Source organism: Magnolia sinica, chromosome 9, assembly GCF_029962835.1.
Source record: "Magnolia sinica isolate HGM2019 chromosome 9, MsV1, whole genome shotgun sequence".
Classification (NCBI taxonomy): domain Eukaryota; kingdom Viridiplantae; phylum Streptophyta; class Magnoliopsida; order Magnoliales; family Magnoliaceae; genus Magnolia; species Magnolia sinica.
The window spans coordinates 79,162,393-79,175,534 of NC_080581.1; the positions used below are offsets into that span (position 1 = coordinate 79,162,393).

General features: G+C 38.8%; 1 protein-coding gene and 1 long non-coding RNA gene across 2 annotated transcripts; one reads left to right on the forward strand and one right to left on the reverse strand.

Annotated features, from left to right (window-relative positions):
* The first annotated feature begins 3,934 nt into the window (after positions 1 to 3,934).
* Positions 3,935 to 7,392, forward strand: LOC131255207 (receptor-like protein 7). Its single transcript, XM_058255902.1, has 3 exons — positions 3,935 to 4,613; positions 5,013 to 7,108; positions 7,366 to 7,392. Exons 1-3 carry the CDS (start codon positions 3,935 to 3,937, stop codon positions 7,390 to 7,392), a joined length of 2,802 nt encoding a protein of 933 aa, XP_058111885.1.
* A 3,925-nt stretch (positions 7,393 to 11,317) lies between these two features.
* Positions 11,318 to 12,385, reverse strand: LOC131256496 (uncharacterized). Its single transcript, XR_009176848.1, has 2 exons — positions 11,845 to 12,385; positions 11,318 to 11,752 (listed from the first exon to the last, which is right to left on the reverse strand). It is a non-coding gene; the product is annotated as an uncharacterized LOC131256496 (long non-coding RNA).
* Positions 12,386 to 13,142: the final 757 nt, after the last annotated feature.

Sequence of the window (13,142 nt, forward strand, 5' to 3'; positions counted from 1 at the left end):
ATCTTTCATCAAAGCTGTTAGTCAATAGCAAAATCATCCAGACCAATAACCTCATTAGAGCCTTCTGCTCATTAAATGAGCCAGTGAAAATCAGAGTTCAGAAACAACCTAATCCAAAACCCAGGCACAACACATGGCTTGAACTCAGTATGTTTACATTGTTTACATTGGCGAGGCTTATGGGAGTTTTCATCCAGTTTTGTATATATAGTTCTGCATGTATATGTGTTATGTGTGTTTGCTAATTATAATTTATGTACTTAGTAAAAAATGGAGAAATGAGGGTTGTTAATAGTTAAAAATGGAAAAAAAAAAAAAAAGAAAAGAAAAGAAAAGAAAAGAAAAGAAAAAGGTGCATGGACACTTTTGCATGAATAAATGGTGTCACCTGCTTGACCTACTTATGGTCATGGCTTGCTTGACCCGGTGAGATTGTTGGGTTAGGAATTCCAAGAGCATTTGGAAATTAAAACATGTTGGACTCACGTCTAATGGGCAATATCAAATTCATGCATGTATATGTGTTGCATGTGGAAGTGTTCCATTTGAAGAAAAATGGACTGATGGCATTTATAAGATAGATATGGTAAATGGGACACTTGATGCTGCTTTCCTTGAATGATCACGACCAATGATACCAGTTTATGTAGTCAGTTGATTATCAGTGTGTAGATGCCTTGCCTAAAAGGATCTAGTCCATCTAAATATCAAAATGTGGGATGCAGATTACTTAGGACAACCTGTCACAGGAAGTTTCTATGCTCAAAAGTTGAGTGGGGCCAATGTGAAATTTGTGAGAAATCCACCTTATCCATCTATGTTGCATAAAAGGATCAGGACCGTCGGAATATCTAAATCCAGTGCATGGATTGCTTGGACAAATTGTGGCTAGAAGTTCCTATACTTAGAAGCTAAGTAGGGCCAAACTATGATGTTTATGAGAAATGCACTCCGTCCATCCATTTTTCCAGGTTTTGTTAGGGAATGAGCCCAAAAATGAAGCAGATCCAAAACTTTAAGTGGCAGCACAACAGGAAAATGTGGCCCAAAGTTCCCTACTCAGAAGCTAAGTGGGGTCGGCTATGATGTTTATGAGAAATCCACCCTGTCCATCCATTTTTCCAGACTCTGTTATGACATTAACCAAAATATGAAGTAGATCCAAAACTCAAGTGGGTCATACAGCAAGAAAAAGCGGGTCGGAAAATGCTTACCGTTGAAACCTTCCCAGTTCTATCATGCTTATATATCATCTATACTGTTCGTAAAGTCACTTTTACTGGGAATACAAAAGTATTAGCCCGATCTAAAACTTCAATACTGCACAATCATTTCAACTGTTGATGTTCAATCCTCACTATTTCTGTCATGCAGCTTATTTAAATTATATCAAAAGATTTTTACAAAATGACACCTTATTAAGGTGGCATTTACATCCTGATACCTTTATAAATTAAAATTTTGTTAAGGTACTTCTTTAACGAAGTTATCGTAGGGCTGTACATCGAGCTAAGTCAAGTCGAGGTGGGCCAATTAAGCTTGGCTTGACTAGTCCGTGCTCTCCTCAAGCTCGAGCTCAGCCTCAAGCTTACCAATGGAGCTTGGATTATTTGCTAAACCTTTCGAGTCAAGCTCGATGCGAGCTAGTGGATTGAGTCGAGTCGAGTTGAGCGTGCTTCTAACCTGACCTAACCCGCACCTAACCTGCACCCGACCTAACTAACCCAACCCACATTTGATCCAAATCCTAAATCAAATATTCAATTATTATTATTATTATTATTATATATATATATATCAAGTCAAGTCATGATCCAGTATGATCAACTCGGCTCATTTTTAAAACAAGCTAGGTCGTATGAAGCTTGGCTCACCTCGGGTTGTCATTCGAGTTGAGTCAAGCCGAGCCGAGCGAGCTTTTTGAGCTAGCTTGTACAGCCCTTAGTTATTGTCAATGTACCTTCTGCTAGTTCTCTCCCACTTTCCTTATGATTTTTTCTAAAATAATTAAAATATCCAACACTCAATAAAATTACTTAAAAAGAATTAAATAGATATCTAAAAGTATAATTAGTAATTAATAATATTATAAAAATACAAAAAATGAAAAAAAAAAAAATCTTTGGACATGGATTGCATAGTTTGGATGAGGTTTCCGGATTGGGTGGGGCCATGACTGTGGGCCCAACTTGAACTATGTATTGTATATCAAGGCCATCCATCCATTTTCCAGCTTCTTCTAGGTCATGAACCCATAAATTAAGAGGATCCAAATCTTAGGTGGACCATACCATAAGAAAGGATGCTAATTGAATGCCCACCATAATGCTCATCATGATGTTCATTTGTCATCCACTGTTGATAAGAACACAGTCCTGGATGAAGGATAAAAATTGAAACCAGCTTGATCCAAAACTTATATAACCCATAAGAAGTTTTTAATGGTGGCCCTTTAATCACCACTGTTTCCTCTAAAATGGTCCACATGAGAATTGAATCTCCTTCATTTCTGGGCTCATGCCCTAAAATTATCTTAGTAAAATGGATGGACAGTGTGGATTAAATAAGTACATCATGATCGGCCCTATATAGCAGCGATCAGTAGCCACTCGCTAGTGACATGGCACGTAGGCGATCCGCCTCCGGTCTCTCTTTTCGGTTGTAATATATAGGCGGTATTGTATGAGCCCTGCCATGATGTACACATTGTATATTAACATCTTTCATCAGTTTTTCTCATATCATTTTAGAGCATGAGCCAAAAAATGAAGTAGATCCAAATCTCTGGTGAACCATATTGGAGGAACAGTAGTTGTTGAATCTCAACTGCTAAAATTTTTTTGTGGGCTACAAAAGTTTTTGATGAATCTGATATTTGTTTTTCCCTTGATCCAGGTCATTGGGTCCCTATCAACAGGTTTGATGGCAAATAAACTCATGGTGGGTATTACATTGAGCCCTAGGAAATGTTTTAACCACCCACAAAGTATGGTGGGCAGTCGATCACCATTGTTTCCTATGGTATTGTCCACATAAGTGTATAAAAAATATACATTACGGTAGGCTTATAGAACATCAACCACTAACCAGTACCAACAATGCAATCCAAATCTAGCTTGATGTTTATATGCCATCCAAACCGTTTATAAGGTCATTACCACTGTGATGAAGTGAAAACACCCAAAAGTTTGCCTGAGATGAAACTTTCTGGCCATACTAATGTTTCAAATCGTGGTCACTGTATTCCTACTGTTTCCTCCCATGTGGCCCACTTGATTTTTGGATCCATCTCATTTTTGGTTTTATATCCTAAAATAATCTCTCAAAATGGATGCACGGTGTGGATTTCTCGTAGACATCACGGTGGGGCCCACTTAGCATCACAGCTCAGGAACTTCCTGGGAAAGGCTTTGGCTGGAAATCCCCGTTCCGCGGACGCTCGCCGAGCTCGCCAAATGAGATCAAAGTTGCATGGGCATCAAAATGTTGTATTTATTATATCCACACCGTTCATCTATTTGAAGAGATCATTTTAGCAAACGAATCCAAAAATAATTCATATCCAAATCTCAAGTGGCCCACACCAAAGGAAATAGTGGCCCCATGAAGTTTTTAACGGTAGGTGTTAAATTTCCTTTTCCATGTGGTGTGGCCACTTGAGATTTGGATCTTCCTCAATTGTTTTCTAATGAACTAAATTCAGCTGACATAATGAATGGACGGTGTGGATAAGCCACATACTTCATGGTGGGCCCCACATATATTACCCATTTACTGGGAATTTGGAAAATCAAACGGGCACCACGAGCGGCTCTCGTATTTCACACGTACGAGTCTTAACAGTAGTAACCTCTTCACTTTTTGTCTATAAATAAAGCTGACGCTTCCCATTCCTACACATCCCAAACTCCCAACACCCATCTATTATTGACCAATGGCTCTCTTCTTTTCTTCTAAAAACAACCCAGCATTTCTCGTTCTCTTCTTTTTATCATCTCTTCTCTTTCTCACTACCCAACAATGCAACCATCATCACTTCTCTGCTTTACTCCACCTCAAGCATCGTTTTCACTTCATTGATGATTACAGCCTCTCTACTCTCCCCTCTTGGAATTCAAACAATACCGATTGCTGCTCTTGGGAACGCATCACGTGCGATGGACCCACTGGTCACGTGATCAGCCTCGACCTCAGTGAGCTCTATATCTCTGGTCGGATTGATTTTGAAAGCCTCTTTCGTCTTCGGAGCCTGCAGAAGCTCAACCTCGCTTACAATGAGTTTGATGGCTCTCCAATCCCATCTGGGTTTGACCAGCTCACCAGTTTGACCCATCTCAACCTCTCTCGGTTGTCCTTTTATGGCCAAATCCCACTGGAAATCTCCCGCTTGACCACTTTGGTTTCTCTCGATCTTTCTCGCAATGAATATTGGAATGGTTCATCCTTTGAAAACCTGAAACTCGAAAACCCAAGCATTGGAGCAGTCGTCCAAAACCTGTCCAATCTGAGTGAACTCTATCTGGACTGGGTACACATCTTACTGCAGGGCCAGACCTTAGATTTGCCACTCCCTAATCTCCGCAAGTTGAGCTTACAAGATTGTCTTCCTTCAGGTTCCATCTATTCTTCCCTTTCACACCTCCATTTCTTATCTGAACTCGACCTCAGCGTAAACAATCTATCCTCTGCAGTGCCCAGCTTCCCAGGGAGTCTCCGCAAGTTGATCTTACAAGGTTGTGACCTTTCAGCCTCCATCCATTCTTCCCTTTCAAAGCTCCATTTCTTATCTGAACTCGACCTCAGCTATACCAATCTCTCCTCTGCAGTGCCCAGCTTCCCAGGGAGTCTCCGAAAGTTGATCTTACAAGAATGTGGTCTTTCAAGCTCCATCTTTTCTTCCCTTTCACAGCTCCATTTCTTATCTGAACTCGACCTCAGTGGAAACATTCTCTCCTCTGCAGTGCCCAATTTCATAGGCAACTTATCCTCCTGGACGTCCCTGCTCCTTGCAGATTGTGGATTGCATGGAAAATTCCCTGAGAGTGTTTTCCAGCTGCCAAATCTACAAATCATCGACATATCAGGCAATCCACTTGTAGCTATCAATTTGCCGGAGTTCCCTCAAAACAATACTTTACAGCAATTGATCCTTTCATACACTGGATTTTCAGGAAAATTACTAGATTCTCTCAGTAATCTCAAATTCTTGACTCATTTAGGCCTCAGAAATTGCAACTTGTCAGGATCATTACCATCCTCGCTTTTGAACCTTACCAAACTGCAATATCTGGATCTTTCATTCAATAAATTGAGCGGCCCAATTCCTTCTTCAAATGGCAATGAACTTCTGAATCTCAAAGTGATCAGGTTATCAAATAATTTGCTTAATGGGACCATTCCATTATCACTGTTTTCACTCCCATCATTACATACGCTGGACCTCACAGGTAACCAACTTAGTGGTCAACTTGGCGAGTTTCACAATGCCTCTTCTTCACAGCTGCAGATCCTCTATTTGGATAGCAATAAATTGCAGGGGATGATACCCAGATTTATCTTTCAACTTACCAAGCTTCAACTACTTTACCTTTCTTCCAATAATTTCAGTGGTGTTGTGGAGCTAGGCTTATTTCAAAACCTCAAAAACCTTTACCATCTGGATCTTTCAGATAACAACTTGTCAGTCCAATATGGCAGTGGTAATTCCACATTTGTTTCCTTCCCCCAGTTTCAATCTTTGTTGTTACGTGCTTGCAACATCAGCACATTTCCAAATTTCTTGAGAAATCAATTGCAGTTGAGTGAATTGGACCTTTCCAATAATAAAATTGGTGGTGAAATACCCAAATGGATATGGGAGGTTGGCTATGGGTCTTTAAACTCTCTAAATCTTTCTCACAACGTTCTACAGGGAACAGAACCGTCTCCCCATCTTTTGTTGAGTGACTTGAGCATCCTGGACATTAGCTCCAACAAGCTAGAAGGCTCACTTCCTATCCCACCACCTTCCATTCTTTTCTTTTCAGTTTCAAACAATAGCCTTGGTGGTGAATTCCCTCGATCAGTTTGCAATGCAACATCCCTAACAGTCCTTGATTTATCTCACAATCACTTCATTGGTCAGATTCCACCATGTTTGGGTGAGATTGGTGATGCCTTGTGTGTGTTGAATCTTCAAGGAAATGCTTTCAATGGCACCTTACTTCAGACATTTAAAGAGGGATGTAACATACAAACGCTTGATCTCAGTGGGAATCAATTAGAGGGCCAAGTGCCAAGGTCTTTGGCTAATTGCAAAATGTTGGAGTTATTAAACTTGGGAAACAATCAAATGAATGACACCTTCCCTTTATGGTTGGGAGCTTTGTCCCAGTTGCGTGTTCTCGTCTTGAGATCCAACCAATTTCATGGCACCATTAGGCATCCTCTAACAAATCACCCTTTCCCACTGTTACAAATTTTTGACCTCTCTTTCAATAGCTTTGAGGGTAATTTGCCATCAAATATGTTCAAGAGCTGGAAGGCAATGATGGAAGATGACAAATCCCAATCTTTGGTCCTTGGCAAAATGATAAACATCAGTTCCATATACTATCAAAACAAAGTGTCCGTAGTCAACAAAGGGCTAATGATGGAAGTGGTAAAGATCCTTACTGCCTTCACTGTAGTGGATCTCTCCAAGAACAAATTTCATGGGAATATTCCAAAATCAATTGGGGATCTAAAGTCACTCCTTGTGCTCAATATGTCCAACAATGGTTTAACTGGTGGAATTCCAACATCACTTCAGAATCTAAGGGATCTAGAGTCATTAGATCTCTCACATAATAAATTATCTGGAGAGATCCCTTGGCAGCTAACAGAGCTAACATTCCTTGCAGTGTTGAATCTCTCACAGAATTTTCTCGTGGGAAAAATACCACAAAATCAGCAGTTTCTTACATTTAACAACGAATCATTCAAAGATAACTTAGGATTGTGTGGACCTCCACTATCAAAGAACTGTGAAGATGCAGAGAATGCACCACCATTCACTCTGTCAACATTGCAATCTGAAAGGAAATATGATTGGGAATTAATGTGGATAGGATTTGGAGTTGGACACGGAGTAGGTGTAGGGATGCTTTTTTGGACCCTAGCACTTTGGAGGAAGGGAAGGAGAGAATTCTATATATTTACTGATAGAATGCTTTCCTTAATTTTTCCTTCCATGGTGTTTCCTAAATAGCAATGACGGTGAGATGATTGGAGCTAGGGAAAATATGTTTGTATAGTTCGTGTCTTAAAAACAAAAAAAAGCTTTAGTTATTTTCTCTTATTTGTAATTTTGTGCATTTTGCTTGGTCTATATGATATGTGTGGCAGTTGTTTCTTGTATTTGCAGCTACCTGAATGGCTGTACATAACCATTTTCAAATCAATAAAATTACAGGTGGTGTGCTCCCACCTTTTTGCAAACAAATAAAAAATAAAAAATAAAAAAAAATATGTTTAAGCTATCTCTTTGTTTTCAAATTTAGGCCCGCCTCAGCAACAAGATAACTTAATCTATGAGCTGGATGATCTAACTAATGTAACCTACCTAGCCAGTGGTCTTCTTCTTTTCTTTTTTTTCCCCAATGGTCTAGACAAATGTGGGCTAAGCAAAATTAACATTCAGATGAAGAATAGTACAAATGTGGGCCAAGCAAAGATTTAGATGACGAAGAGTGGTGTTTTATGTGTATTTTTTTATATTTTGTGTTTTTTGATCATCACGCATAGAGTTCTTTCACCTTCCCACATCCATGTACGTAGGGTGTAAGAGTAATCACTTGGTACTATGTGGTGATTTTCTGACTTGGACTTTTGTGATGCCAAAAAGAAGTGTGGAAATCATCAGCACATGCAGTTTCTTACTTGCAAGGGGACACTTGGCCAGTCTAACCAAGCAATATGGAATGTGCATTACGTCCACGACATATTTCTTAGGCCACCATGTAAAATTCCGACCAAATAAGATGATTCATACCATCTGAACAATAACTATTTAGTGGACAATCAACATAATTTATGGGAAAGTCAACATAATTTTTGGGAATGTAGGCCTATTCAGCAGTGAGCCACCCATCTGTTAGGCCCATCGTCTATTGCTTACAGTTCTAAAGAATCAATTTTATCAGAAAATCATGACCATCCCAACCATGGTTTGGCAATAAATAAAGAAGTCCCATATATGGATGGATTAGATCATTCAACTGATGTGATTTTCATATTGTAGCCCATGAAATGTTTGCTAGAACTAGTAAACATCTTGTCCAATCGACTGGACCGTGTAAGTGTCCTACCACGAGGAGTCATTGATGAGAATAGAAAATTTGTCTTTGATTGAAAATTGTGATTGTTGAATGTATCAAATGAGAACTGTAAATGTAGATTGAAAGAAAAAAATTGTACACGTGGAAAGTATGTAATTAGATACCGGATGAAACCTTGCAAAAAAATTGTAAAAGTGGAAAATATGTAATTAGACACTGGATGAAACCTATTTATGCATAAGAATATATAAAAGAATAATAATAATAAGGACATCACGCCCTTGGAAGGCGGAATATAGCTAGGATAGATTTGTACCAAAAAAAAAAAGAAGATAAAAGAGTAAGGATAGATTCCTGTGAAGAGGTGGAATAAACATGAGCAAGCTCATCCCAAGTTCAGTGCATCAATCTCAATTACATGCATTTGCGCCAGCATCAATCTCGATTACATGTGTCAGATGTGTCAATGTGCAAATTCAAGGTGCTTTACAAACAGCTTTGCTTGCATCCAAATAGCCCTTTATATATATATATATATATTGTGTTGCTTTGAGTAAGAATATAGAAAATAGGGAAGTTTCCTTCTTTCTTCCTCTTTTTTATCTTCTTCACTTTCTAATTACAATAATAAAGACAAGACTTCATGGTATTTAAACAACCAATCATCAAAACCTTATCACTCCTTTGACATATAGCAATCATCTTGCAAGCCACACTACCCTCAAAGAATATCCTTTCTTCTTTTCTTCCCTAAAGTTTTGCTATAAAAGAATAAAAGATAGATCTACAATTTATATGTTCTTCTATTTCTCCAACTATCTCAGATCTATCTTTAACTCTTTTTTTAAATTCCATATTTTGAATTTCAAGAAAATCTATTTCTTCAAAACCTAAGATTCTCTTTACTTTTCTTTTATCTTCTCACTATTTTCTTTACCTTCCCTTTCCTTTTTCTATTTAGAAAAAAGCCCATAAATTTTGATTCCATCACTCTCTCCAAATTAATCCCCCACTTCACCTCACTCTCCAAAATCATCTACAACCCTGGTTCTCTTTTTTAAAGCCATCTCCAAGGACCATCTCATTCACCAAAACTTATTCAAAATCATTCCATTGACTTCTATAATTCCTTCTCTCTTCATAGGTTCTTCTTCCTCAATGCATCCCTTCCTTCTCAATGTCTTTAAGCATTCTTCTCTAATTGATGCAAACTAAATTAAAAAATGATACCTTGCTTATTTGAAAAGGCGATACCGACAAGGCCGTTAGAGGCAGGGAATGATGGGCCATATGGATATAACATCCATCGCTACCTATGACTACTAAGCATTCTTCAAATTAAAGAGAAATGGAAATCTCCAATCCCGAATATTCCAAATAGTTGGAAAATGATTACATTGCCTTTGCTCATTGTCACAAGCTGCATTGTCAGATATGCCGATCCACAAATCACAACAAGGCTAATTGCCTTCACTTTACAACTCTTTTTATTTGGATAAATGTTCCACGAGGCCTTCACAACAATAACCACCTAGTCAATATGCCCTTATGCATTCCTTCAAACAAATTTCTCCAAATCATTACGGCTCCCAAATTATTATTGGTAACCCATCATATGTCTACTTTTTTTTCCTTATGCTCTACCCGTCTCCTATCAAACTTCTAATTCCTCTTCATCTTTCAACCCCTCTGTGCCAAACTACTAGTTCCTCTTCATCTTTCAACCCGTCTGTGCCAAACTTCAACAAGCCCAAACCTCGATTTGAACCTAGATGCATAGTACAACCCATGCCTAAGGATTGGTGATGGCATTACATTACCTATTACTCACATGGTCATCGTCACCTCGACATATATTCAAAAGAAAATTTATTCAAGCTTGACAATTTTCCAATACTTTCAAATAGTCTTTTTTTTTTCTACACTCATTGTAAACGGCCCAAAAGGACATGCATGAAGGCGTTACGAAAATATTGATGACTTATGATCTTACTAAAGGTATAGCCCTTGATGGAGTCAAATAGCGAAACCAGATTCATATAGCCAACCCCAGGTAGCTGGAATAAAGCTTAGATAATGATAATGATGCTGACACTCCTCGTTTGTGAAGGATCTTAACACTCAGAAAAAGCTCGCTAAAGGAGTGATGAGTGGCAACCTATATTTTCTAAGCAATGAAGTATGCCACATTGTCACAAGTAAAATCTCTGTTCTTTTCTTCTTTTTTTCTTCTTTTGTATAGTAAATTAGGCCATATTAGTTATAGCACTTTGATGCAATCATCCAACAAGCAGCTCATCTCTTGTAACAATGTTCCCAGAGAATGGCATGTCCTAATTTACAAGTTAGGAAAGTGCATATGGCCTCCCATTCCTTTGTCAAATAAATGCACGTCTTATTTTCTAAAATTTATGGACTGTGATTTGTGGACCAGCTACCTTCTATTTCTAATAGTCCAAGCTGTTGATGATGTTGGACACATAAGGGATGGGCCATCAACCTGAAGCCTCCCAAGTTCAAAGATGTTAATCCATCAAACATAGAAATCATGCCACCAATCGTAGGCTTTGAACTCTCCAAAAGTGAGAAGTTACTGGTGCACCACACATTTACAGTGGGAGCTTAATATCAAAGGCTGGAGATCATACACATTATTTGATGCCCAGGATGCTACATAATTCATCATTTGTACTAATGACAGGTTGCAACAAATTTTAGGCCGAAGTTATACTGTGACGCCAAAAGGTGTAGATGATCCTTTCACACCAGGCTCATTTCAGAAAGCGACAATTGTCACACATCTCAAATAAAGGTGTCCTCTCGAATATTAGAAAAATGCAACTGATAATGAATGAACTATACCTGGAAATTCAATACTTACTAGTCTAGCCAATGCACCTGATTCAGATCATCCAATTAATTAACCGCTTCTTGGATGGACCATAACCGAAACCCAAATTGATTAAATGATGTTAACAGTTGGATCAATGGACCTACTATTGACAGACAAAGTCAAAAAATCCAGGGGAAGCAACATCCAAGGGGTTAACATACCAATTGAACAGTCGGAAGTCGCACACAAGATGATTCCTTTCAACAGTCCATTTGAAGGAACAAATCAGATGGTTAGGATTGTTGGATGTGTAATTTTTTGGCTATGACCTATCCAAGATGAGTGGTTAAACTACTCTACATAAGATGGCTACAAACGCATCCTACATACAATAACCGTGAAAATTACATATACATGGCCCTTATCACAGCATCTGTGTTACTATAGTTTATTAGCAGCATCTATTGTAGGTACCAAAACGTCCGTCTTCCTTCAGCAGCTCAGATCGACAGACCATGGTTGGGACAATGGCAACAAAGCCAAAACCAACATTTGAGTTTTCAAAGAGAAGGCTAGTGTCCAAGCTCTAGGCTACTTTTGCTCCTCGTACCTTCCACATGCTCTGTATTGGAAGAAACATAACAAAATGAGGGAGAATAACTAGTAAGATGCTATGCAATCTAGTCCAAAGATGAGAAGGCAAAGAGAGATTACAAGCGGTTCATCATCCGAATCTCCTACAGCTCCTCTGTTGGAAGAATTCATTTTCTCCTGTCTGATTCTTCTAGGTCTGCTGGGGCCTCTCGTTCCTCCTCCATCGCGCCTGCTGAAGGAGATGCCTGTTCGTTTGCAAAATCATCTAATAAGAAAAAAGCAGGACATGAGAAACCAAAAGAATAGAGAAGATCTCTACCATGGTTAAAAGACTCGTTGATTCAGATCAACTCATTCGGTCCTCAGTCAAAGTCACGAATCACTCTAGTATGAATGGGGGGATCACTCGAGGTGTCAAACTGGGTTGGATCTCACCTAGTTCGAGTTGACTCATCCAAGGTACACGTACACCCATGACCTGACTAGTACGTATCTTAAGACCATAATTAAATCCTTCCACAAAATGATGTGTTAAGTGCCACTCATTAATTTTTCAAGAGGTAGCTAAATCAATGTTTTAAGAAAATTTATCAGCTACACTGATTACAGCAGAGTACTATTCTCATTTCTCTGTGAGGGTGTGAAGAGCATGTAACAAACATCATAGCCACAACACAGCAGATGACACTCAGTGAGGTTGCAAGGGTAAGGGCAGCAGTGCATGTATTAAATTTGGCAGCAACTACAGGTAACAGTAAGCCAAACTCCTGATGTGCCATGTCATATAAGAGGTCCCATGAAATGGTCAAGGACTGTAGATATGAAGGGAAGGGCCCTGCCATGGATGGGCATTCCCCAAAAATCCCAAATTCAAATATCCTAATTAAAAAAAATAAAAATAAATTTTAAATGGTTGTTGACGGTAGAAAGGAGATGATGCCGCATCAGTGAAGAAAAAAGGTGACAGATTGGACATCTAGACTCATCGAGTCTGAATGATTTTTGGATTCACCATCCACAATGGGCCCTATGCTTTAAATTTTTATTCCTTGTTCCATGGTGAAATCGAGTCTTCTTGCTTTTGGTTTGTCTAAGATGACTGAAGGGCTAAAACCTGCTAAAATACCCAAAATAGTTGCTTGTTCAGGACTGAAATCACATCAACTTGGTCATGACCGAAACTGAGTCGATTCATTTTTTTCCCTGATATTTGATTTCATAGGCCTATCTGGTCAGAAATCTAGATCTGGGGACTGTGGGCTTCACCTGTATGGATTGCCTGCATTAGGTCACTAATCCTGTCCTGATGCATAGGATCATGTAATTCTTATCTATATGTGAATATAGCATTTGAACATTTCACTCATAGCTTTATGAGCCATACCCGTGTACAAGGCATACCATTTACACACCATCAT

Excerpts from the sequence above, each read along its gene's own strand:
- LOC131255207 (XM_058255902.1), top strand. The coding sequence starts at position 3,935 with ATGGCTCTCTTCTTTTCTTCTAAAAACAACCCAGCATTTCTCGTTCTC. Across the intron at positions 4,614-5,012 it reads ACAAGATTGTCTTCCTTCAG|ATTGTGGATTGCATGGAAAA; the intron begins GTTCCATCTATT and ends TGCTCCTTGCAG. Across the intron at positions 7,109-7,365 it reads GATTTGGAGTTGGACACGGA|TTGTTTCTTGTATTTGCAGC; the intron begins GTAGGTGTAGGG and ends TATGTGTGGCAG.